Source organism: Ranitomeya imitator, chromosome 6 (genome assembly GCF_032444005.1).
Source record: "Ranitomeya imitator isolate aRanImi1 chromosome 6, aRanImi1.pri, whole genome shotgun sequence".
NCBI classification, from domain to species: domain Eukaryota; kingdom Metazoa; phylum Chordata; class Amphibia; order Anura; family Dendrobatidae; genus Ranitomeya; species Ranitomeya imitator.
Window position 1 is genome coordinate 128,420,327 of NC_091287.1, and position 14,401 is coordinate 128,434,727.

Genomic DNA, 14,401 nt, shown 5'->3' on the forward strand with positions numbered 1-14,401 from the left:
GTGGTCATGAGTGGTACTTCGGCTGGTTCTGTCTATGAGCTTCCTCTGGTGGATGTGAGTGGGGCTGCGGCTTCTGAGTTTCCTTCCTCAGGTGACGAGGTTAAGTCGTTAGGTGCTGCTCTATTTAACTCCACCTAGTTCTTTGTTCCTGGCCTCCAGTCAATGTTCCAGTATTGGTCTTGCTTTCTCCTGGATCGTTCTTGTGGCCTGTCTGCCCTGCATAAGCTAAGTTCTGCTTGTGTTACAATTGTTTGCTATTTTTTCTGTCCAGCTTGCTATATTGGTTTTTCGTGCTTGCTGGAAGCTCTGAGACGCAGAGGGAGCACCTCCGTACCGTTAGTCGGTGCGGAGGGTCGTTTTGCCCCCTCTGCGTGGTTGTTTGTAGGTTTTTGTGCTGACTGCAAAGCTATCTTTCCTATTCTCGGTCTATTCAGTAAGTCGGGCCTCACTTTGCTAAAATCTATTTCATCCCTATGTTTGTATTTTCATCTTACTCACAGTCATTATATGTGGGGGGCTGCCTTTTCCTTTGGGGAATTTCTCTGAGGCAAGGTAGGCTTATTTTTCTATCTTCAGGGCTAGCTAGTTTCTCAGGCTGTGCCGAGGCGTCTAGGTCTGGTCAGGAACGCTCCACAGCTACCTTTAGTGTGGTATGATAGGATTAGGAATTGTGGTCAGCAGAGTTCCCACGTCTCAGAGCTCGTCCTATGTGATTAGCAACTATCAGGTCATTTTCTGTGCTCGTAACCACCAGGTCCATTGTGGTTCTGAATCACCTGTTCATAACACACCCCTACTCTGGAACTCTCTACCACAATATGTCAGACTCTCACCTACCATCGAAACCTTCAAAAAGAACCTGAAGACCTACCTTTTCCGGCAAGCCTACAACCTGCAGTAACCACCGATCAACCAAACCACTGCACGACCAGCTCTATCCTCACCTATCCCTTGTAGATTGTGAGCCCTCGCGGGCAGGGTCCTCTCTCCTCCTGTACCAGTTGTGACTTGCATTGTTCAAGATTATTGTACCTGTTTTTATTATGTATACCCCCCTTACATGTAAAGCGCCATGGAATAAATGGTGCTATAATAATAAATAATAAAAATAATCTGGCATTCCATAAGCCAAAAAATGCTGGATTGCCTCTCAAGTTTGCAAGACAAAAAAAGGTTGGTAAACAAATCTCATCTGACCAGCGGTGGACACCGTGTCACGTCACATCACAAGCCAGCGGTTACCGGTCACATACCCGGTCTCTTCTCATAACAGGGAAAACATAGCCCTTCGCTCACAAGAGCGTACACTCACTATAGACAACACTATCTATACGTAACTGATGAAGGTCAGATTAATGACTGAAACGTTTTTTGTTGCTGGTAAATAAAACCGCTTTCACGTACAAGTTGAGTGCCAGGTTTCATTTCATATAGTCTTAATGAATGGGGCTGCTGGAGTATGATGCACCTAATTTATTAAAGGGAATCTGTCAGTAGGTTTGTGCTAACTCATCTGAGAGCAGTCTGAAGCAGGTAAAGAGAAGCTGAATCCAACGATGTATCACTTAGATTACTGGGTGCAGAAGTTCTCACACAATCAGAGCTTTTAGATGTAGAATGAAGCAGAGCTGAGGAAGCTAACCCCGCCCATTTCAGGCTCTGTATATACAATGTCCATGGACAGTGAGGTGCTCATCACAGAAAGAGGCATGTTGGACCAGGAGGCATGCGCTGCTGTAGTCCAGAATGATAGGCTCCTGGTGCTAAAACAATCATTGCAAGCAAACAACAGGAGGAGTTTGATAATAGATGCATTGCTGAAATCTATGTTTAAACCCTACAGCATGCTGTCTTCAGATTACATAGCAAAAACCTGTTGACAGATTCCCTTTAAGAGGCACAAGTTACTGACAGAAATGTACCTCAGTTGCGGACTCGAGAACATTTCTGCTGTATGTTAAGCATCTGACTGGCTCTAAATTTATTTGGCAGCAGGACAACGATCCCAAACATAAAGCCAATGTCCTTAACAACTATCTTTCCCCACAGAGAACAGATCTCAAGATCATTGAGCCTGTGCTGGATAAAGAGACAGATCCATCTGTTTGTGCCTCTAAAGAAGATCTGTGATTAGTTCACTGATATGCCTGGAACAACCTTTCTTGTCAAAATCCTTCAAAAATTGTTTGCAAGTGTACCTAGAAGATTTGGAACAATGTTTATGAAAAAAATATTGTGTTTTCTCGGCAGTCTTGGATAGCTACGCCAATATGGCAGAGCATGGGTGGGACGAGGTGTGGCTAAGCCGTAGAATTCATACAAAAGTTAGACTACTGTAATTGCATAACTTACGGCAGAAATGAAGTCCACTCTCCGACTCTCGGGAGGCTCACGGCACTTGTAAGAAGCACTTAATTCATTATGTGAGGAGTTCCTATTAATGAATTAGGCACATCTTACTCCAGCATGCACCATTCATTAATGCTGGCATGCACAACACCAGTGTAATGAATTGGGGCCTTGATGTTTTGATTCTGTTTTAAAAGCAAATATTGATTTGATTTAGATTTCTCTTTTATTTGTTCACTTTGCATTTTGTTAATTGATAAAAATAAACTTCCATATTTTCAAGCATCCTTATTTTCCAGCATCTTATCCACACTTGACTGAAACATTTCCTCAGTACTGTGCACATGTATAATTTTGCAAGCTGGTGCAACCCCATGTGCGGGGCTATAGATGACTAACAGTTCAGACTAGTGGCATGGCTGCAACGCTGGCCTGAACCGAAATGTTGTCCCATGCGGCTAGCAGAAGCAGCTGTACCTCTGCAGCTTGGGAGAAGTGCCAGGGAACTGAGCTGGTGGGATTAAGCAGTCCGGCCAGCTTCAGAGCAGTATAGAGCTCCTTACCTAGGTAACAGACCACTCTAAGACTGCAGGGTGGGTAGTAGTCCAGGCAAAAATCTGCAAATATACAGCTCTGGCAAAAATTAAGAGACCACTGCAAAATTTTCAGTTTGTCTGATTTTTTCTTTATGGGTATATTTTTGAGTAAAACGGACAATTGCTCTTTTATTCTATAAACTGCTGACAACATGTCTTCGAATTTCCAAGCAATAAATTTTGTATTTAATTTTAGAAAATGAGAAATGTTCAAAATAATAAAAAATGCAGTGCTTGAAGACCTCAGATAATGCTAAGAAAACAAGTTCATAATCATTTAGAAACAACAATACTAATGTTTTAACTCAGGAAGAGTTCAGAAATCAATATTTTGTGGAATAACCATGATTTTTAATCACAGTTTTCATGAGTCTTGGCATGCTTTCCACCAGTCTTTCACACTGCTTTTGGGTGACTGTTGTGAATTCCGTTCTGGAGCTCCCTCCTGTGGTTGCTAATGGTATTTTTGTGAGTTCTGCCCTTGGGCTCCCTCTGGTGGTTTCGAGTGGAAATGCTGCTCCTGTAGGTAGCTGTAGCAGCTGCCTTCACTAATCGCCTTGCCTGGGTTTGTTATTTAAACCTGCTCTGGGCTTTAGTCCATGCCTGCTGTCAATGTTCTTGGTTGGATTTGGTTCTCTCCTTGGAATTCTCATATGGCCAGTCCTTGTCTGCAAAAGATAAGTTTTTGCTAGTTTTTGTTTGTCCATTTGTTTGGACTCTATTGCTTTGCAAATATGTCTCTTTTTGTCCAGCTTGTCACTATGTCTTATTCAGGCTAGCTGGAAGCTCTGGGGAAGCAGATTTGCCCCTCCACACCGTGAGTCGGTGTGGAGTTCATTTTTGCAAACTCTGCGTGGATTTTGTAGTTTTTATACTGACCGCACAGTATCCTTTTCTCTCTGTCTATCTAGTTTAGTATTGGCCTCCTTTGCTGAATTCTGATTTAATTTCTGTGTACGTCATTTCCCTCTCCATTCACAGTCAATATTTGTGGGGGGCTATCTTTCCTTTTGGGGTTTTTCTCTGAGGCAAGATAGCTTTCTATTTCCTTCTTTAGGGGTAGTTATTTCTTAGGCTGTGAAGAGGTGTCTAGGGAGAGTCAGGAACATCCCACGGCTATTTCTAGTGTTGTTGTTAGGATTAGGGACTGCGGTCAGTAGAGATACCACCTTCTCAGAGCTCGCTCCATGTTGTGTTTTAGCCACCAGGTCATATCAGTGTGGCCTCTTAACCACCAGGTCATAACAGGTGACCTTATGCCACGCCTGGTACAAACATTTAAGCAGTTCTTCTTTGTTTAATGGCTTGTGACTATCCAGCCTCCTCTTGATTACATTCCAGAGATTTTCAATGGGGTTCAGGTCTGGAGATTGGGCTGGCCATGACAGAGAGTTGATGTGGTGGTCCTTCATCCACACATTGATTGACCTTGTTGTGTGGCATGGCGCATTGTACTGCTGGAAAAACCAGTCCTCAGAGTTGGGGAACATTGGCTGAGCGGAAGGAATCAACTGTTTTTCCAAGATAACCTTGTATGCGGCTTGATTCATATGTCCTTCGCAAAGAATAAGCTGCCCAATTCCAGCCTTGCTGAATCATCCCCAGATCACCACGATCCTCCACCAAATTTCACAGTGTGTGCAAGATACTGTGGCTTGTATGCCTCTCCAGGTCTCCGTCTAGACTCATCAGAGAAGATTACCTTACTCCAATCCGCTATGGTCCAATCCTTATGGTCTTTGGCAAACTTCAGCCTGGCTCTCTTTGCTTCTCATTGATGAAAGGCCTTTTTCTAGCTTTAGATGACATGAGTCCTGCCTCTAGGAGCCTGTTTTGAACTGTTCTTGCCGTGCACTTCACCCCAGCTGCCACTCCTTTTGTAGGTCATTTCAACTAATCAGAACCACATTAAGTAGAATGAGGTATACTCTGGTTGGAATTCAACTGACACTGGAATGGAATGGCTGTCAGATATGTAGAGAAGCTGATTTTTGTAAAACTGTACAGTGGTCTCTTAATTTTTGCCAGAGCTATAGAGTCAAAAATCCTTCCATTTTTGAGAACAGAGAAGATTTTTGATAAGAGGTAAACTATTTAGGAACTTGACACAACCCCTTTAATTGTAAACACAATCTTTAAATATTAAATACGATATATAAAAAAATACAATGTATACACTAAAGAAAACTACATATTGAAGGGATTGTCTACTACTGGACAACTCCTTACTAATGGACCTAGAGTGCTCTATAAATAAGAAAATATCTATACTTCGCTGTCTGACCACATAGGATTCAGTTTAAGTTGAGAGAAAAGGTTGTGTGGTGTAAGCTCCTAAAGTAGTTGATGTCCATGCACCCACCATATATAAGGCCTTGATATCCTTATCCATCTCACCTAAATGCATCTAATTAATATTTCATTTTAATTCCTAGCCCATACTGTACAATTCTGTCTGCTCATCTTACTGATTTTTTTCTTACAGGACTTTATAAATAGTTTACAAAATGACACAGGTTTCTCATCCAAAGACTTGAATGAGGAGCACAAATGGTGGAAAGTATCCGATGCTTTGTTTTGTGAGGTAAATATGTGATTTTACATAAATAGACATATAAATGGGTTTTCTTCTTTAGCTATATACACTACTTATTTTACTCTTTCTTTTTATACTTTTAAATTGTAATGTCTAACTTTAGCTGTAGAAAACACAAGATCAACCTTCTATTAAAGTTAATAAAGTGACAGAGTATTTGGTCCCAGCGACATAGGTATACACAGGATCGGTTTTAGGCAGAGTGGGGCCTTGGGCAAAATGTAAAAGTAGGACCCCAAATGCTCACATATTGCATCATCACACACAAATATTTTGATTGTATTTACATGCGCTGAGTTCAGGCTGTTAAACGAGCGTTATCGACAATATTGAAGTTGATCCACGCTTGTTTCTCGGCTTTACCGGGTGATGTGCCGCTGAGAACAATGATTTTTGTTCCGACATAAACAATCCAATAACTTGATTTAATATAATGCACCACAAAGTCCTCCATATAGTATAACGCACACCCTATAGTTCTCCATATAGTATAATGTGCACCATAGTCCTCCATATAGTATAATACACACCCCTTAGTCCTCCATACAGTATAATGCACTGCCCTTTATCCTATCCTCAATATATAATAATGCTCACATAGTTCTCCATATTGTATAATCCACCCCATAGTCCTTGATACAGTACAATGCACCCCATATTGTATAATGTATTCCCTATAGTCCTCCATACAGAATAATGCAGCCTCCATATAGTACATACAGTATAATACACATCATATAGTCTTTGATAGAGTATAATGCATATAGTATAATGAAGCCCCCATATAGTACATATAGTATAATGCACTCCCCATAGTCCTCGACAGAGTATAATGTGGCCATACAATGTATAACGTGTCCCCATAGAGTACAATGCAGCCCCACAGAGTACAATGCAGCCTCATATAGTATAATGCACCCCCCATAGAATATAATGCAACCCCCTTAGCGAACATAACGTACAATGCAGCCCCAAAGAATACAATGCAGCCCCATAGAGTACAATGCAGCCCCACAGAGTATAATGTAGCCCTCATAAAGTATAATACAGCCCCATATAATATAATGCAGCCTCTCTGAGTACAATGCAGACTCATTTAGTATATTGCAGCCTCATATAGTGTAATGCAGCCCCATATAGTACAATGTAGCCAGATAGAGTATAATGCAGCCACATATAGTATAACGAAGCCCCATATAATATAATATAGCCCTCATATAGTATAATGCAGCCCCATAGAATACAATGCAGACCAATATAGTATAATGCAGCTCCATATAGCATTATGCAGCCCCATAGTCCTCCGGTATTATGACCTCCACAATGTAATCTCCAATTTAAAAGAAAATAAATAAATTCAATACTAACCTCTCCCCATTGCCCCAAGGCTCCGATGTCTGCAGTGCATCTCCTCAGCAGCATGGCGATCCTCAGCAGTGTGGTCACTGGCTGGGGGCCCCTGGGGAGAAGTGGGGGCTCTAGGCAAATGCCGGCCCTGGGTGTACATGTGACAAAGATAGCAATTGCAAGTTAACCTTCTTTGGGGTCCAACAACTATGTTTGTAAAGCAAGGTTATACAATGTAGTAAGGGTATGTTCACACGTTCAGTATTTGGTAAGTATTTTACATCAGTATTTCTAAGTCAAAACCAGGAGTAGAACTATCAGAGGAAAAGTATAATAGAAACACGTCACCACTTCTGTATTTATCACCCACTTCTGGTTTTGGCTTACAAATACTGAGGTATTACTGACCAAATATTGACCATGTGAATGTGGTTTGGCTACGTTCCCACAATGAGCTTTTGGTGAGTTTTTGATGCTGTAGATTTTCTGCACCTTTTCAGCAAATTAGACTAGTTGCGTTTTTGAGTGCATTTTGATGCTGCTTTTTTGTCTCTTCTTAGTAAGTTATGTTTTAAATAAAGTTGTGATAGATTGATGATGGATGGATTGATAGATCAACATAAAACAAATATATTCACAAAAATACAGTAACTTTCAAAATCCACTATATAATTGTCTAAGGGTAACTTCCGTCTGTCTGTCCTCCTGTCTGTCCTTCTTTCTGTCACGGATATTCATTGGTCATGGCCTCTGTCTGTCATGGAATCCAAGTCGCTGATTGGTCTTGCCAGCTGCCTGTCATGGCTGCCGCGACCAATCAGTGACGGCCACAGTCCGATTAGTCCCTCCCTACTCCCCTGCAGTCAGCGCCCGGCACCCGCTCCATACTCCCCGCAGTCTCCGCTTACACAGGGTTAATGCCAGCTGTAACGGACGGCGTTATGCCGCGAGTAACTCACTCCGTTACCGCTGCTGTTAACCCTGTGTGACCAAGTTTTTACTATTGATGCTGCCTATGCAGCGGCAATAGTAAAAACATCTAATGTTAAAAATAATAAAAAAAATAAAAAATCATTATATACTCACCTTTCGCCACCTTTTCCGCTCCTCACTACGCTCCGGTGACCGCTCCATGCAAGCGGCAGGTTCCAGTGGCAAGGATTGTCTGGGAGAAATACCTGCCATGACGTCACGGTCATGTGACCGCAATGTCATCACAGGCCCTGCGCGCCTGCACGAGGAGGACCTGCCATGACGTCATGGTCATGTGACTGCGACGTCATCATACGTCCTGCCATGATGTCACGGTCATGTGACCGAACTACAAGGGGCCCTCGGAAGGTGAGTATATGTTTATTTTTTAATCTGTGACATACTTGGCTGGGCAATATACTACTGTACGTAGCTGGGCAATATACTACGTGACTGGCCAATATACTACCTGACTGGGCAATATACTACGTGGCTGGGCAATATACTACGTGGCTGGGCAATATACTACGTGGTTGGGCAATATACTACGTAACTGGGCAATATACTACGTGGCTGGGCAATATACTACGTGACGGCAATATACTACGTGGCTGGGCAATATACTACGTGGCTGGGCAATATACTACGTGGCTGGGCAATATACTACGTTGGCTGTGCAATATACTAAGTGGACATGCATATTCTAGAATACCCGATGCGTTAGAATGGGCCACACTCTAGTCTACTATATAATTGTCTACGGGTCACTTCCGTCTTTCTGTCTGTTTGTCTTTCTGTCTGTCTGTCACGGAAATCTGAAGTCGCTGATTGGTCGTGGCCACGACCAATCAGCGACGGGCACGTGAAATGGCCGCTCCCTACTCCCCTGCCATCAGTGCCCGCTCCACACTCCCCTCCAGTCAGCGCTCACACAGGGATAATGGCAGCATTAACGGACCGTGTTATGCCACGGTGTAACACACTCTGTTAACGCTGCTATTAACCCTGTGTGACCAATTTTACTATTGATGCTGCCTATGCAGCATCAATAGTAAAAAGATCTAATGTTAAAAATAATAAAAAAATAAAAAATCATTATATACTCACCTTCTGTCGGCCTGGATATAGCTCAGGCCTTTCCCGCTCCTCGTGACGCTCGGGTCCATGCATTGCGGTCTCGTGAGATGATGACGTAGTGGTCTTGCTATGTCATCATCTCGCGAGACCGCAATGCACTCTTGGGACCGGAGCGTCGCAAGGAGCATCGGTAAACACCTGGGCTGGATCCGGGGGCCGACGGAAGGTGAGTATATAACTATTTTTTATTTTAATTCTTTTTTTAACAGGGATATGGTGCCCACATTGCTATATACTGCGTGGGCTGTGTTATATACTACATCTCTGTGCTATATACTATGTGGGCTGTGCTATATACTATGTGGCTGTGGTATATATTACGTGGCTGGGCAATATACTACATTGCTGTGCTCTATACTACGTGGCCTGTGTTATATACTGCATGGGCAGTGTTATATACTACGTCGCTGTGCAATATACTACGTCGCTGTGCAATATACTATGTGGGTGTGCAATATATTATGTGGCTGGGCAATATACTACGTGGCTGTGCAATATATTACGTGGCTGGGCAATATACTACAGTACGTGTCTGTGCTTTAATACTACGTGGCTGTGCTATATACTACATGGCTGGGCAATATACTACGAGGCTGGGCAATATATTACGTGGCTGGGCAATATACTACGTGGCTGGGCAACATACTATGTGGCTGTGTTAAATACTGCATTGGCAGTGTTATATACTACGTCTCTGTGCTATATACTACGTGGCTGTGCAATATACTACATGGCTGAGCAATATATTACATGGCTGGGCAATATACTATGTGTCTGTGCTATATATTACGTGTCTGGGCTATATACTACGTGGCTGGGCAATATACTACGTCTCTGTGCTATTTACTACTTGGGCTGTGTTATATACTGTGTGGGCTGTGTTATACGCTATTTGGCTGTGATGTATCTGTGCATCATGAATCATGGTATGTGTTAAAGAGGGGGGCCCACTGAGACTCTTTTGCCCGGGGCCCTCAAAAACCTGGAGCCGGCCCTGGCTTCACTGATTGTTCGCAGCCGGGCGTGACCAATCAGCGACAGTCACAGTCCGCCCGTGAATTGGCGCAGAATTTGAACCACGCTTCGCTAATTGGTCGCGGCCGGCCAACCGAATCCTTTGTATAAATTGCATTATTCTGAAAACTTCATAAATAAACTGCATACATATTCTAGAATACCCGATGCGTTAGAATCGGGCCACCATCTAGTTATTATATAGTTGTCTAAATAGAGTTTTTATATCTTGTCTCCTACTCAACAGAGTGCTCCCCTGATGTGAATTCTGCTCTTGGGCTCCCTCCGGTGGTTATGAGTGGTAGTGCTGCTGTCTTTGGATCGCAGCATTTATCAGGTGTGTCCACTTATTGCAATTTGGACTGGGCTATTTAGTCTTGCTTGATCCTTTAGTCAGTGCCAGTTGTCCATTGTTTTTGGAGGATTCACATCCCTGACGGGTCTCTCCTGTTTTGCTGTTCTTTTCAACGAAGATAAGTTCTAGCTTTGTTTTTGCTGTCCACATGCTGTGGGCCTTATAGTTATGTGCATTTTTATGTTTTGTCTTGTCCAGCTTTGTCTGTGTAAGGATTTTTTGCAGCCAAGCTGTATCTCTGGAGATGCAGATATACCCTCCATGTCTTTAGTCAGATGTGGAGTTTTGTATTTTCTGTGGTGGATATTTTCTAGTGTTTTAATACTGACCGCATAGTACTCCTGATTTCAGTCTGCGTATGTCATTTCCCTCTCCTCTCACAGTCAATATTTGTGGGGGGCTGTCTATCCTTTGGGGATTTTCTCTGAGGCAAGATAGTTTTCCCGTTTCTATCTTTAGGGGAAGTTAGTTCTTAGGCTGTGTCGAGGTGTTTAGGGAGTGTTAGGTACATCCCACGGCTACTTCTAGTTGCGGTGCTAAGTTCAGGGTCTGCGGTCAGTACAGGTACCACCTTCTCCAGAGTACGTCACATGCTGCTCCTAGGCCACCAGATCATAACACTCCCCCTCATTCACATTTACAGAAATGCAGGAGGCTGAGATCAGGACTAGGATACAGGCGAAATAATTAGCTTGGGTTCTTCATCGTCTAAGGATTCCGACTACAACCCTATCATCTATTCCATATGTACCCTGCATCCTGCCCTAAATCTCCTTCTGACAGTAGAAACCTGAAATAAACGTACTTTAACCCCTTCGCGCCATGCGCCGTACTAGTACTGCGCTGCCGGCACTGCATTAGTGCCAGCAGCAGTACTAGTACGGCGCATCGATCACCGCGGTCTCGCGCTGAGCGCCGCGGTGATCGGGTGCGGGTGTCAGCTGTATATGACAGCTGACACCCCGCAGCAATGCCCACGATCGGCGCTATCGCCGATCGCGGGCATTTAACCCCTCTGATGCCGCTGTCAGTAGTGACAGCGGCATAGAGGGGGATCGCGCAGGGACGGGGGCTCCCTGCGCTCTCCCACCGGAGCAACGCAATGAGATCACGTTGCTCCGGTGACCCGGAAGGAGTCCCCGGATCCAAGATGGCCGCCGGACTCCTTCCGGGTCATGAAGTGACCTGGCTAGCCGGCGCCTGCTGAGAGCAGGCGCTGGAGAGCCAGCTAAGCTGCCTGTCAGATCGTTGATCTGACAGTGTGCTATGCACAGTGTCAGATCAACGATCTGATCTAATACAGAGATGTCCCACCCTGGGACAATGTTAGAAAGTAAAAAAAAAAAAAAATAGAATGTGTAAAAAAAAATTAAAAAAAATCCCCAAATAAAAAAAAAAAAAACATTTCCCAATAAATCCATTTATTTATGTAAAAAAAAAAAAAAACAATAAATGTACACATATTTGGTATCGCCGCGTCCGTAACGACCCGCTCTATAAAACTATCCCACTAGTTAACCCCTTCAGTGAACACCGCAAAAAAAAAAAAAAAAAACAAGGCAAAAAACAACGCTTTATTATCTTACAGGCGAACAAAAAGTGGAATAACACGCGATCAAAACGACGGATATAAATAACCATGGTACCGCTGAAAACGTCATCTTGTCCCGCAAAAAAAAAGCCGCCATACAGCATCATCAGCAGAAAAATAAAAAAGTTATAGCTCTCAGAATAATGCGATGCAAAAAACAATTATTTTTTTATATAAAATAGTTTTTATTGTGTAAAAGCGCCAAAACATAAAAAAAATTACATAAATGAGGTATCGCTGTAATCGTACTGACCCGAAGAATAAAACTGCTTTATCCATTTTACCACACGTGGAACGGTATAAACGCCCCCCCTAAAAGAAATTCAGGAATTGCTGGTTTTTGTTCATTCCGCCTCCCAAAAATCGGAATAAAAAGCGATCAAAAAATGTCATCTGCCTGAAAATGTTACCAATAAAAACGTCAACTCATCCCGCAAAAAACAAGATCTCACATGACTCTGTGGGCCAAAATATGGATAAATTATAGCTCTCAAAATGTGGTGATGCAAAAACTATTTTTTGCAATAAAAAGCGTCTTTTAGTGTGTGACGGCTGCCAATCATAAAAATCCGCCAAAAAAACGCTATAAAAGTAAATCAAACCCCCCTTCATCACCCCCTTAGTTAGGGAAAAATAATAAAATGTAAAAAAATGTATTTATTTCCATTTTCCCATTAGTGCTAGGGTTAGTGCTAGGGTTAGTGCTAGGGTTAGGGCTAGGGTTAGGGTTAGGGCTAGGGTTAGGGCTAGGGCTAGGGTTAGGGCTAGGGCTAGGGTTAGGGTTGGGGTTAGGGTTTCAGTTATAATTGGGGGTTTCCACTGTTTAGGCACATCAGGGGCTCTCCAAACGCGACATGGCGTCCGATCTCAATTCCAGCCAATTCTGCTTTGAAAAAGTAAAACAGGGCTCCTTCCCTTCCGAGTTCTCCTGTGTGCCCAAACAGTGGTTCCCCCCAACATATGGGGTATCAGCGTTCTCAGGACAAGTTGGACAACAACTTTTGGGGTCCAATTTGTCCTGTTACCCTTGGGAAAATAAAAACATAGGGGATAAAATATCATTTTCGTGGAAAAAAAAAATATTTTTTATTTTCACGGCTCTGCGTTATAAACTGTAGTGAAACACTTGTTGGTTCGAAGCTCTCACAACACATCTAGATAAGTTCCTTTGGGGGTCTAGTTTCCAATATGGGGTCACTTGTGGGGGGTTTCTACTGTTTAGGTACATCAGGGGCTCTGCAAATGCAACATGACGCCTGCAGACCATTCCATCTAAGTCTGCATTTCAAATGGCGCTCCTTCCCTTTCGAGCTCTGCCGTGCACCCAAACAGTGGTTCCCCCCAACATATGGGGTATCAGCGTTCTCAGGACAAGTTGGACAACAACTTTTGGGGTCCAATTTGTCCTGTTACCCTTGGGAAAATAAAAACATAGGGGATAAAATATCATTTTCGTGGAAAAAAAAATATTTTTTATTTTCACGGCTCTGCGTTATAAACTGTAGTGAAGCACTTGTTGGTTCAAAGCTCTCACAACACATCTAGATAAGTTCCTTGGGGGGTCTAGTTTCCAATATGGGGTTACTTGTGGTGGGTTTCTACTGTTTAGGTACATCAGGGGCTCTGCAAATGCAACATGACACCTGCAGTCCATTCCATCTAAGTCTGCATTTCAAACGGTGCTCCTTCCCTTCCGAGCTCTGCCATGCACTCAAACGGTGGTTCCCCCCCACATGTGGGGTATCATCGTACTCAGGACAAATTGGACAATAACATTTGTGGTCCAATTTCTCCTGTTACCCTTGGGAAAAAAAAAATTGCGGGCTAAAACATCATTTTGTGGAAAGAAAAAATGATTTTTTAATTTTCACAATGCTACATTCTAAACTTTAGTGAAACAATTGGGGGTTAAAAGTGCTCACCACACATCTAGATAAGTTCATTAGGGGGTCTTCTTTCCAAAATGGGGTCACTTGTGGGGGGTTTCCACTGTTAAGGCACGTCAGGGGCTCTCCAAATGCGACATGGCGTCCGATCTCAATTCCAGCCAATTTTGCATTGAAAAGTCAAATGGCACTCCTTCCCTTCCGAGCTCTGCCATGCGCTCAAACAGTGGTTTATCCCCATATATGAAGTATCGACGTACTCAGGACAAATTGCACAACAACTTTTGGGGTACAATTTATCCTTTTACCCTTGGGAAAATAAAAAATTTGGGGCAAAAAGATCATTTTTTGTGAAAATTAATAAAAAATTTTGTTTTACGGCTCTACATTATAAACTTCTGTGAAGCACTTGGAGGTTCAAAGTGCTCACCACACATCTAGATTAGTTCCTTAGGGGGTCTACTTTCCAAAATGGTGTCACCTGTGGGGGTTTCCACTGTTTAGGCACATCAGGGGCTCTCCAATCGTGACATGGGCTCCGATCTCAATTCCAGCAAA

The 14,401-nt window shown here is 43.0% G+C and overlaps 1 protein-coding gene across 1 annotated transcript in view; it reads left to right on the top strand.

Moving 5' to 3' along the window:
- Positions 1-14,401, top strand: part of ACP3 (acid phosphatase 3) — a 108,950-nt gene that overhangs the window by 60,644 nt on the left and 33,905 nt on the right. The window contains exon 6 of the mRNA XM_069730084.1: positions 5,431-5,529. Coding sequence (XP_069586185.1) covers positions 5,431-5,529 — 99 coding nt within the window. The remainder of the gene's footprint in view (positions 1-5,430; positions 5,530-14,401) is intronic.